Source organism: Rana temporaria, chromosome 6, assembly GCF_905171775.1.
Source record: "Rana temporaria chromosome 6, aRanTem1.1, whole genome shotgun sequence".
Taxonomy (NCBI): Eukaryota; Metazoa; Chordata; class Amphibia; order Anura; family Ranidae; genus Rana; species Rana temporaria.
Genome location: NC_053494.1, coordinates 20,493,464 through 20,505,985, shown reverse-complemented (window position 1 = coordinate 20,505,985; position 12,522 = coordinate 20,493,464). Strand labels below are relative to the sequence as shown.

Here is a 12,522-nt window from a genome sequence, read left to right as displayed (position 1 = left end):
AATGGTGTAATCTGTTCGCTTTTTTGAAATGAAAGGAAAAAACGAACCATTTGTGAGCAGGGGAACCCTGACACCAGAAATACATTTTAGTCTGTTGAGAAGGTTGAGAATGCCTTATTTACAAGGTCAAAAGCAAAAAACATTCATGTGAAGAGTCAGTGAATGCATGAAGTTGCAAGATGGTATACACATCAAGTGCCAATACATAGGTTGGGTACAAAACATAATGAAGAATTCTTCATCATTTTTAAATAACAGGAAAACCTAGTATGTTGGCTTTGTGTGTCGGGAAATTGACGCCATTAGTTTTTTCCCCATGGACTACAAAGCTGAACCCTCCCTTGAAGAGAAATTCTAATGTATAGTCATTAAGGTCACTAAGCACACATTTTGAGATATTATCACTTTGCTTAAAAAATAGTTGAAATATTTTTGAGGTGGCTTTCACATTTTACAAGTTTCCTCTTTCTTTTTTTGTTATTGTACTTTGGCCACTGCAGACTAGGTACATTAAAGGAACACTAAAGGTTCCTGTTAAAAAAGAAAAAAAAGAAAAAAAACAACAAACATGTTATACTTGCCTCCACTTTGCAGCTCGTTTTGCACACAGTGGCCCCAATCCTCGTCTTCTGGGGTTCCTTGGCGGCTGTCTCGGCTCCTCCCCGCAAGAACTAACCCCCTTCATGGGAGCTCTCTCCCATGGGGGTTAGTTCTTGCGGGCATGCTCCCGTGATACAGCCGGCAGCCATAGCTACCGTCTGTATCACTCGGCCCCAGCGTGCCGCGTCATTGGATGTGATTGACAGCAACGCGAGCCAATGGCTGCGCTGCTATCAATCCATCCAATCAACGGCCAGACTGAGTGGCGAAAAGGACGTCGGGGGCGAGCACAGCAGGTGAACGGGCTCAGGTAAGTACAACGGGGGCTTGGAGGGCCGCCATTGCCAGGTTTTTTTCACCTTAATGCCTAGGATGCATTAAGGTGAAAAAAACAAACCTTTACAACCCCTTTTTAACTACTTCAATGTCTCTGGTTAGAGAGATACTTATCGTGCCCATTCATGGCCAGTGACCATGTTTCCTAATAGTCACCCTCATCTAGACATTTTACTCACTTTTTATGACTCTTCCAGCAGGGAGGTGGTGCAGGATCACAAATGGGAGGGGCTCCTAGACCTGGGTTGTGAGAAGGAGCAGTAAGGTACAACTATTGTGTTGGGCTGCACAGGAGGAAGTACTGAGCAAATCACTAAAATTGTTCCTTTTATGATCCTTTGTGCCAAAATGTAAGCTTCCACCATGAAATATCCATGCTGAGGTCCCAGCATTGCATGCAACTGATCCAGGAAAACCCATCCTAAAGGTGATGGACAACACATTGGCTAAGTGGTTAGCACCTCCACCTGGCAGCACTAGAGTCTTTGGTCTGAATCCCAACTACGGCACTACCTGCCTGGAGTTTGCATGTTCTCTGTGTGCCTGCCCTGGATTTTCCCTGGGTACTCCGGTTTTCTCCTGCACTCCAAAGACATGCTGGTAGGTAAATTGGCTCCTGTCTAAATTGGCCCTAGTGTGTGTATGAATGAATGTGAGTTGGGGATCTTAGATTGTAAACTCCTTAAGGACAGGGACTGATGTAAATGTAAAATTTACTGTATATGTAAAACGCTGCATAAATTGACAGTGCTATATAAGTACATGTAATGATTAAACAAATAAATAAGGTGATGGAGGAAGCGGTAAGACTAGGAGTGCCACACCAAAATGTTGAAGTTCAGTTTTTTTAATAAGTTTAACCACAATCGACCTGCTTAGCCAGCAATTTTTGGTTGAATTTTGAGCCCCCGAAACTGCTTGTCAAACAGAGATTTTGCTTGAACCTTGTGTGTGTGCGCGCGCACGTGCGTGTAGATTATATACACATACAGACAGACAGACATTTATACATATGGACATCAAATCTTTTGGCACTAATGTTCATACCTTACAGTTGCAGTCCAAGTGGCTCTGGAAGCCCTTGGAGTTGTCTAGGTTGTAAATTTACTTTATTTTTATGTAAACGGTATATTCTTTGTGTTCCCACAGGTGATCGCCCTTGTAATGGACCTCTTCACAGACTTGGACATATTTAAGGACTTGTTAGATGCTGGCTTCAAGAGGAAGGTCTCTGTCTACATCATTCTGAATGAGTCAGATTTGAAGTATTTCCTACAGATGTGTGAAAAGGCTCAGATGCACAAAGGTCACCTCAAGGTGAGCCATGGAGTGGTTCTCTACTTTGCTTGAGACGCTTCTATTCACTTTATACATAATCATGTCACCCGTTCCTTTTTAGAGTTGGTTGTTTTTCTTAAACTGAACTCCAGGGAAAAAATTAAAACTACCCTTGCAGTAGGCCTTTCACGGCAGACTTCCTACTGTGCAATGCAGGACCAGCAGTCCTGCATTGTAAGTGAGGGCCTGCCCAGGACCTAGAACTTCAGAAAGGAGAAACGCGCCAGCTGTGTCTCTCTCTCTCTCTCTCTCTCTCCCCCTCTCTCCTCTCTCTCTCGTCCCTCTCTCTCTCTCTCTCCCTCTCTTTCTCTCTCTTCCCCTCTCCCTCGGTGTGTATATATTGCATTTTATGCCAGCACAATGAACTAGAAATTGCCATGATTTAAAGCGGAGGTTCACCCTCAAAATTAACTTTTTCACTAACCTATCTGTAGCCTTAATAAAAAAAAAAAATTACGATACAAGCCTTTTAACGAGTACACTTACCTGTTTTCAGCCGCACTTCCGGGTCTTCTTCTTTGCAGGGAGTGGGCGTGTCGATCCTTTTCCCCGACGGGGAGCTATGCGCAATGTCTCCTGGGAGTGAGTGTTGATCCTCCCAGGAGATGATTGACGTGCGGGTCAAGCGCGTCATCGCCTTCCGAAAATATCCGACGGGGACTCGGCTCTTTACAGCGCTATACGGCTCCTGCCGTGTAGAGCTGACTGCGCAGGCGCCGTAAAGTGACGAGTCCCCCTTGGATATTTTCGGAAGGCGATGCCCGCACGTCAATCGTCTCCTCCTCGTCTTAGGAACGCCCACTCCCTGGGGGAGCGAGAACCTGGAAACCAGGTGAAAACGCAGAAAAGACGTAAGTACAGCACGAAAAAAAAATAATCCAGCATACTGTTGATGTCAGCAGTATGCTGTATATAACAGTCTATAGATATTTTAGGGTGAACCCCCGCTTTAAAAAAACTAAAAAAGGTCAAGGCTTTGTTTAGCTGTTTAATAAATTGGTTCCGATAGAATTTCCGACGACCAGGAAATATCCATGTTGGTACTCGCCACAAGCCCCTGTCTTCATTATATGACACAATGCTGGTGTAGAGAAAACCAAACCACTGAGTACAGATGGGGGGGGGGGTACTCCTGGAAGTGTCGGCTTCTGAAGTGTCTTCAGGTGACTTCATTTTCAATACAGTGCAGATCGGCGGCAGGAGTGATAAGTATTTACTATCTCTTTTTTTTTTTTTTTATGGGAAATGTACTTTGACCAAGTTTCGGATTGTGCCTGCTGTACACAGGTCGGGATTCTGGGAAACATTTGTGATTGATAATAATGCTTCACACAAAGTACTAAATTCACTTTCTTCTACAGACTACAGATCTGGTTGATATACAGTTTTTTTTATTGTGCTTTATGATGTACAAATGGCACCATCATAATCTTATATCTAGTACCAGGGAAATGTTTTCAGGAGTGCCCAACATTGTAAAAATCTAAAATATGTTTGTAAGTATGGACAATAACGTGTAGCTGTCCTTCCACACAATGGTGATGGTTGTCTTGTGAGTTAAACCAACAACTCGGCTCACGTATATACTTGGATCCTATTGTTTAGTGAAGGTTTGCATATCATGTTAAAGATGACCTGCCAGTTTAAGATGATTGAACACATCTAAAAAGTAGGTTAGGAAAACAAACCAACTGCTGATCGTTTTGCAATATGAAACCATATCTAAACCCAAAAATAAAATTGTAAATATGTTGTAGCTTACCAGCCTTAGATGAGGTGGCTTTTTTCAGCCTTCTTGTCATGCCATACTTGCCTGCTTTGTGCAGTAGTTTTGCACAGAGCAGCCCCCATCCTCCTCTTCTTGGGTCTTTTGCCGGCGTTCCTGGGCCCTCCCTGCTCACAGAGAAAGCAGCTTGCAGTGGGTGCACCCGAGGAGGCTCGCTTCCAAGCTGGGACTCTGCGTGTCCATTCACACAGCCACGGCTTGGCCCTGATTGGCTCAGTGGCTGTGATTGACAGCTGTGGCAGCCAAAGGCTGTCTCAACGTATGAGGCGGCAGAGCCCGAGGCACTCGTGCACATTGCTGGATCGAGATGGCCTCAGGTAGGTATTTCAGGGGGGCTGCTGCACAGAAAAGTTTTTTTTTTACCTTAATGCATAGATGGTAAAACACCTTGAGCCTTTAGAGCCACTTTACATTTATCTAATCCAATAAGTGCAGATGCAAAATTTCAAGGCTGTGCAGAACTTCTTCTTCAAGCATGTGATGTGACATTACATGTCTCAAGTGCTTTGTGGCCCCCAAACGTTGCAACTGCACGTATTGTGATGTGATTGCTCTAATAAATGTTTGGACTATTGATTATGGATCCATGGTGGGCTGGCAGTGTGCGTTATTTTTTTATTTATTTTTATTTTTACTGTAAAAGAAAAAGTGTACTAGCTACTCGCTCCGTTGAACTTTGCAATTTTCCTCCAACATCCAAGAGGAAATACACTTCCTTTTTGATTTTGATATCCTGGGTTCCCCACAGCTCTCGCTGGTTCCTTGTAATGACTTCCACCCATTAACGGTGATATGGAGGCCAGCAGGAGAAATGGGTGAAAGTGAGAACTGGGAAGGACCAAGGAGATTGGCTCTCCCAGAAATGTTGGTTTCCCAGTGGAATTCTGGTGACCATTCCACAGCATCAGTGTAGAGTTGGATGGTGTGGGCAGCGGGAATGAGACGCATGTACACTGTGGGGACCTTGATGACCAGTCTGTAGAAGAAGGCCAAGTGGTCTCTAAATGTTAATAAACGGGCACTCTCCTCAAAGGTTATGAGATTGCTGAAGAAGCTACTTTCTTAAATTAAAAATAGTGGAACTACTTTAAATCAAAAGTATGAACTTCTTGCTCTTGCATTACATATTTGACAGGAAATCGTATTTAAACAGGCGTGTACATGCCAGGCCTCCAGTTTAATCCCTTTCTGGAACAGAGCGGGCCCACCTCCCCTACACCTTAAAGCCGGCTTCCTGTGTTGGAGGTGTCGGCAGTCTCCTGAGCACCCGCGGGTGCCTCCCTGCCTGGAAGGCATGCTTGTGAGGACATGTATATACGGAACCTGGTGCTTTATTTCTCCATACTAAAGAGGAAGAAGCTGTAGGGAAAAAACACTCAGCGCTGGAGGCAATCAACTCCCTAACAGTACACCAGTTTCCCCCCTTGTCATATCTGCAACATTAGGGTGTGCTTAAGATATCTCCAGTAGTTTATTCTACCGAGTGTGTGACAGGCCTAATTCATTGTAATTGCTTAAGCAGGTGTGAGAAAACGTGCTTGTGTTGAAAGTTTTCAAATTCCTTTCACATTGGCCTCAGTTGTGGTGCGATATCATTTAGTCTGAATGACACACCAACGCACCTAGCCGACGAGCTGTGGTGCGCTGCCAGAAAGGGAACTTTCACCATTTTTGCAGGCTATCAATCACAAGCTGTCCCTTTTTTAAGATGCCTCTATCCATTACACGTCATTGGGCACTGCCATACAAAAGGTAAAGCCAGGCTGTCAATTACAAGCTGACAGGTGTTAAAGATTATTCCAACCCTAGTGTGACATTTACGTGCCATTGGAAACTAACTTGGAGATGGTAAAGCCAGTCAGTCTCATTATCTGTTAAAGATGCCTCCAACGTTCATGTGACGTCACACGGCACGGGGTGCTGCCATTGCAAAGGTAAGCTCAGGCTGTCATTCTCAAGTTTAAGAATCCTCCAACTTTCTTATGTCAGTCAGATGTCATTGGGCACTGCCGTAGAATCAGTAAAGCATGGCTCTCAATCACAAGCTATCCCTTAACTACTTGGGACCCGCGCTATAGTCAATTGACGGCTACAGCGCGGATCCCAAAATCCAAGTGGACGTCAATTGACGTCCGCCCCTTTGGGCGGTCCCCGCGCGCGCTCCAGAGCGCGCAGCGGGGAAAATCTGTGTTGGCCGTGTCCCTTGCACACAGCCAATTACAGATCGCCGCAAACTGCCAATCAGAGTGGCCGTTTGCGATGCGATCTGTGCGGCCAATGAGAGATGATCTCATATGTAAACATATGAGATCATCTCTCATTGCCGTTTTACACAGAGACAGCGGTGCTGTCTCTGGAGAGGAGACCGATCTGTGTCTCTTGTACATAGAGACACAGATCGGTCACCCCCCCCCCTCCACCTACAGTTAGAACACTTTATAGGAAACATATTTAACCCCTTCCTCACCCCCTAGTGTTAACCCCTTCAATGCCAGTCACATTTATACTGTAATTAGTGCATATTTATAGCACTGATCGCAGTATAAATGTGAATGGCACCAAAAATGTGTCCGATGTGTCCGCCATAACGTCGCAGTCCCAATAAAAATCGCAGATCGCCGCCATTTCTAGTAAAAAAAAAAAAAAAAAAATAATAATTCTGTCCCCTATTTTGTAAGCGCTATAACTTTTGTGCAAACCAGTCGCTTATTGCGATTTTTTTTAATTTTTTTTTTACCAAAAATATGTAGAAGAATACGTATCGGCCTAAACTGAGAAATTTTTTATTTTTTTTTAAATTGGGATATTTATTATAGCAAGAAGTAAAAAATATTGTATTTTTTTCAAAATTGTCGCACTTTTTTGTTTATAGCGCAAAAAGTAAAAACCGCACAGGCGATCAAATACCACCAAAAGAAAGCTCTACTTATGGGGAAAAAAGGACGTCAATTTTGTTTGGGAGCCACGTCGCACGACCGCGCAATTGTTAGTTAAAGCGACGCAGTGCCGAAAGCTGAAAATTCACCTGGGCAGGAGGGGGGTATATGTGCCCAGTAAGCAAGTGGTTAAAGACACCGCCCATTCATTGCACGTCATTGGCCACTGCCATAGAGATGGTAAATCCAGGCTATCAATAACAAGCTGTTTTGCAAAGACACCTTCACCTATCCTGTGACAGTCGCGTCATTAAGTGCCATCATATTGCCTTTCACACAGCATTGAGAAACGTAAGTCAGGCTGTCAAACATGAAGAAGGTCACCGATTTCTGAGTATGTCTGCACCCAAGGCTTCTAGAGATGAGGGTTTAGCTGTTGACTTAAAAAAAAAGTCCAAATATTGCAGATCGGTAATAATGCTGTAGGCTGCACATTGTGGGGAATGAAGAAGAGCTCTTGAAAGTATAGTTATTGTTTCTACATACCTAGGATCTCACTTTAAGATACTGAATGCCATGAGTAAGGGGTTGAAGGGGTCACGGCTTTGTACACCTAGAAGTTTCTCAGCATTATACACTGGATGACATAGGAGGGGCTGACTGCCGTGTGTTTACTGACATCTGTGCACCGCCCTTGCATCAGATTAAGCCAAGGCCATAGCATTCCATTACACTGGGAGAGGCAGCAAAGCGTCAGCTTGCGCCCGAGACATTTATGAAACCTGGAATAAAGACGATAACTACGTATGTTTAGTAACAAAGCATGGTCTGTGCTTTTATGTCTGCTGCTTCCCTACTCCGACTTTACAAAGAGATGCAACTGTTCAGGGTCAGCAGCCCTTGGGTGGGTGAGGTTCCCACAATAGCGTAGAAAGCACGTTTTCCTCAATTGGCCATATAATTTTAATTGACCCATCTCTGTTTTGGAGTGTGTATATGTCACTTATGTAAACACACACATCCCTGTTCTGTTCGGACACACAGATCGTGAGTTCCTAATGGCTAGGAACCACGATCTGTCATCTCCTATAATGAGTCCCCTCCCCCCTACAGTTAGAAACACGCCTAGGGAACACAGTTAACCCCTTGATCGCCCCCTAGTGTTAACTCCTTCCCTGCCAGTGAAATTTTTACAGTAATCTGTGCATTTTTATAGCACTGATCGCTGTAAAAATGACAATGGTCTCAAAAATGTGTCCAATGTGTCCGCCATAATGTCGCAGTCCCGATAATAATCGCAGATCGCCGCCATTACTAGTAATAAGAAAAATGTAGGGCTGCAACTAACGATTATTTTCATAATCGATTAGTTGGCCGATTTATTGTTTTGATTAATCGGTTAATGACATTAAAATTTGTTGTTGGGCAGATTAAAAAACACAAATTGCCACAAAAACACATTACATGCTTTTCTGAAGCTTCTCCATTAAAGTATATTGAACCAAAAAAACAATAGCACCATTTTGCGTTAAAAAAAAGTCCTTGCCCTTTACAAATACGCAGCAGCTGAAAAAAAATCATGGATGTGAACGTGTCCCATAGGAAAACATGTAAATGAACTGTAGTGCGTTTCTGCAAAAAGCACCAAAAAACACAGAGGTGTGACCCCAGCCTGAGATGTTTAGTAACATAATGGGGGTAAAAAAAACTAAAATTGGTACAAAAAGAGCAAATACCGGTAATTGCTACTGTAAGGGGTTAAGTAATATTTACAGTCGCGATTTGCTCTTTTTGTACTATAAAGGGACAATTTTAGTTTTTTTTAACCCCATTATGTTACTGGGCAATTAATCGATTATGAAAATGGTAATTGATTAATTTCATAATCGATTAGTTGTCGATTAATCGATTAGTTGTTTCAGCCCTAGAAAGATGTCATAAATCTATCCTATTTTGTAGACACTAACTTTTGCGCAAACCAATCAATATACCCTTATTGCGATTTTTATTACCAAAAATATGTAGAAATGTATGTATGTATATATATATATATATATATATATATATATATATATATATATATATATATATATATATATATATATATATATATATATATATATATATATATTGGCCTAAACTGAGAAAAAAATAGCTTTTTAAAAAATTAAATTGGGGATATTTATTTCAGCAAAAAGTACAAAATATTGGGTCCCCCCCCCAAAATTGTCGCTCTTTTTTTTGTTTATAGCGCCAAAAAAATTGCAGAGGTGATCATATACCACTAAAAGAAAGCTCTATTTGTGGGAAAAGAAAGGACGTCAATTTTGTTTGGGTACAACGTCGCACGACCGCCCAATTGTCAGTTAAAGCGACGCACTGCCGTGTGGCAAAAATTGGCCCGGTAATTGGGCAGCCATATCTTCCAGGGCTGAAGTGGTTAATGGCGAGTCCTGCGTTTAGAAGAAGAATCAGTTAATTTTGCCTTTTCTCTGTATTTAGCAAGTCCTTGCCTGAGTGAAGAAAATTTTGTCTGGAGGGCAGGGCGCGGACCATGTAATGTATAGAATGCAGATCCGAGGGGAGGAGGTAAAACGTTGTGTAAATATTAGTGGGGGGAGGGGGGGTGCGTTCTCACACAGGTTACCACAAAGCGCGTTTATTGTCTGAAATGTTACTCTTTGACTTTTTGTCTTTGTGTCATGAAATCTTGCTCCAGGCAAAGACTACACGTCAGATTAGATGCTGTTTTTGCTTGGGAAATCCAGAGCTCACACACAAGCCTTTGGGGATACCTGCAGCATCGGGGGACTTGTCAAGATATCCTCATTGTGCCAAAAATTAAAGCTTGGCGATCACTGATGAAGATGACATATTAACCTCTTCCTGGGCAAAGGTCACACACCTAAATGCCCAGACCTAATTGATCACTGTCAGTATGCGTCGGCTAACCTGACAATAACACTGACTGTTTTCTTCCCTAAATAATATAAACGTTACGGCCCGGATTCAGATACAATGGTGTATCTAACAGCGGGCGTAACGTATCTCAGATACGTTACGCCGCCGTAAATTAGGGAGCAAGTTCCGTATTCAGAAAGAACTTGCGCCCCAAGTTAAGGCGGCGTAACGTATGTGGTCCGGCGTAAGCCCGCGGAATTCAAATTCTCCATGCAGTGGGCCTGTTGTATGGTAATGATGGCGGACCCCACGTAAATGACGTTTTTGGCTAACGGCGCATGCGCCGTCCGTGAACGTATCCCAGTGCGCATGCTCCAAATTAACCCGCAAAAAGCCAATGCTTGCGACGTGAACGTAAATCACGCCCAGCCCTATTCGCGAACGGCTTACGCAAACGACGTAATCGACGGAAAATACGACGCTGGCCCGACGTCCATACTTAACATAGGATGCCCCTCATATAGCAGGGGTAACTTTACGCCGGAAAAAGCCAAACGTAAACGGCGTAAAAAAATGCCCCGGGCGGACGTACGTTTCTGAATCGGCGTATCTACCTAATTTGCATATTCCTCGCGTAAATCTACGGAAGCGCCACCTAGCAGCCAGCGTAAATATGCAGCCTAAGATACGACGGTGTAAGAGACTTATGCCGGTCGGATCTTAGGGAAATCTATGCGCAACTGATTCTACGAATCAGTCGCATAGATACGACCCCGCCACTCAGAGTTACGACGGCGTATCCGGAGATACGCCGTTGTAACTCCTATCTGAATTCGGGCCTACTTCTTTAGGCTGCATCACAGCTGGGCGTTTATAGCACGTAAAGCGCCTGAAAAACTCCCAACAAGCAAAATCCAATTCATTTCAATGCCACCTGTTCACCTCTTATGCCGCGTACACACGATCGGAAATTCCGACAAGAAAACCTATATTAAAAGCAAGCAGCTACAAATACTGCAGCTGCTGACTTTTAATATAAGGACACTTACCTGTCCTGGAGTCCAGCGGTGATCGCAGCAGATGACGAGCCGATCGCTCGTCACCCTGCTGCTCCCCCCTCCATCCACGGTGAGGGAACTAGGAAGTGAAGCGCTCCGGCTTCACTGCCCGGTTCCTACGGCGCATGCGCGAGTCGCGCTGCGCCCGCCGATTGGCTCCCGCTGTGTGCTGGGAGCCGAGTGTTCCCAGCATACAACGGGGGGGCGACGGGAAGCGGAGAAAAAACCCGTCCTTTGCCCGTATCGTAGGGCCGGAAGTGGGTGCAGATACCTGTCTGTAGACAAGTATCTGCACCCCCCTCCCCCCTGAAAGGTGTCAAATGTGACACCGGAGGGGGGGAGGGTGCCGATCAGCGGGACTCCACTTTAGAGTGGAGATCCGCTTTAATTCCGAGCATGCGTAGGATTTTTCTCCGTCGGAATTGCATACAGACTATCAGAATTTCCGACAAGAACTTTTCCCGTCTGAAAATTTGAGAACCAGCTCTCAAATTTTTCTTGGTGGAAATTCCGACAGAAAAATTCCGTTGGAGAGTACACACGTTCGGAATTTCCGACCAAAAGCTCACATCGGACTTTTCTTGTTGGAATTTCCGATCGTGTGTACGCGGCATAAGTGTTTTTGTCACCTGAACTCCTAAAAACTGAAACTCCCTGAAGCTCAAAAAAGTACATGAGCTTCTTTTTGGGCAGACTACAGGTGTTTTTCTGCTTTTTGTATTGGTGAACTATTTGACCTGTGCAAAAAACGCAGAAATAATTGCGGCAAAATCAATGTAAAAAACTTGACTTTCTGCCTGAAAACTAACTCGGGTGTGAATGCAGCCTTAAAGTGACACTAAAGGTTCGATATTTTTTTTTCTTTTTGACAAACATATCATACTTGCCTGCACTGTGCAGCTCGTTTTTCACAGAGTGTCCCGGAACATCCTCTTCTGGGGTCCCCCGGTGGCTCTCTCGGCTCCTCCCCGCATCAGATAACCCCCGTCTAGGAAGCGCTCTCCCGAGGGGGGTTGCCTTGCGGGCGCGCTCCCGTGTCCAGCATTCGGCGTCCATAGCCGCCAAATGCAGGACTCGCCCCGCCCCCCGGTACCCGCATCATTGGATTTGATTGCCGGCAGCGGAAACCAATGGCTGCGCTGCTATCAATCTATCCAATCAAGAGCAGAGAACCCTGGGCAGAGGAAGAGCGCATCCTTAGAACTTACCTTTAGAGCGAAGCCCTCCAACTGCTCACTGATACCGCAGACAGGGCTTTCATGTTCACCCGGTCTTCCTTCCGGGTTCGCGTCCTATGGCCATCTGATTGGCCACGCCGACGTCACTCCCATGAATGTGCACAGGAGTCGCAGACCAGGGCACGAAGCTCTGAAAGGATGGCATGGGTATGCCGGCCCTTCAGAGTGCATGCGCCAGTCACATGCAGTGTGAATATCTCCAAAACAGTGCAAGTTTAGAAGATATTCACTGTACCTACAGGTAAGACTTATTATAGGCTTACCTGCAGGTACAAGTTAAAAAAATAAAATTACTTCCACTTCAATGTCGGCCTATGTGACCACGCGCGCGCACACACAGGGTTTCACAGGTGTTTAGAGGCACTGTAAGCACTAGGTGCATCAAGCAC

The 12,522-nt window shown here is 44.5% G+C and overlaps 2 protein-coding genes across 3 annotated transcripts in view; one reads left to right on the top strand and one right to left on the bottom strand.

The window, feature by feature from the left end:
- The window catches only part of SLC5A10 (solute carrier family 5 member 10), a 203,047-nt gene that overhangs the window by 109,124 nt on the left and 81,401 nt on the right, over nucleotides 1-12,522 (bottom strand).
- FAM83G (family with sequence similarity 83 member G) overlaps nucleotides 1-12,522 on the top strand; it is an 81,218-nt gene that overhangs the window by 41,575 nt on the left and 27,121 nt on the right. For both annotated transcript variants that reach the window (XM_040356421.1, XM_040356422.1), the window contains exon 2: nucleotides 2,086-2,253. In XM_040356421.1, the coding sequence (XP_040212355.1) occupies nucleotides 2,086-2,253 (168 nt within the window). The remainder of the gene's footprint in view (nucleotides 1-2,085; nucleotides 2,254-12,522) is intronic.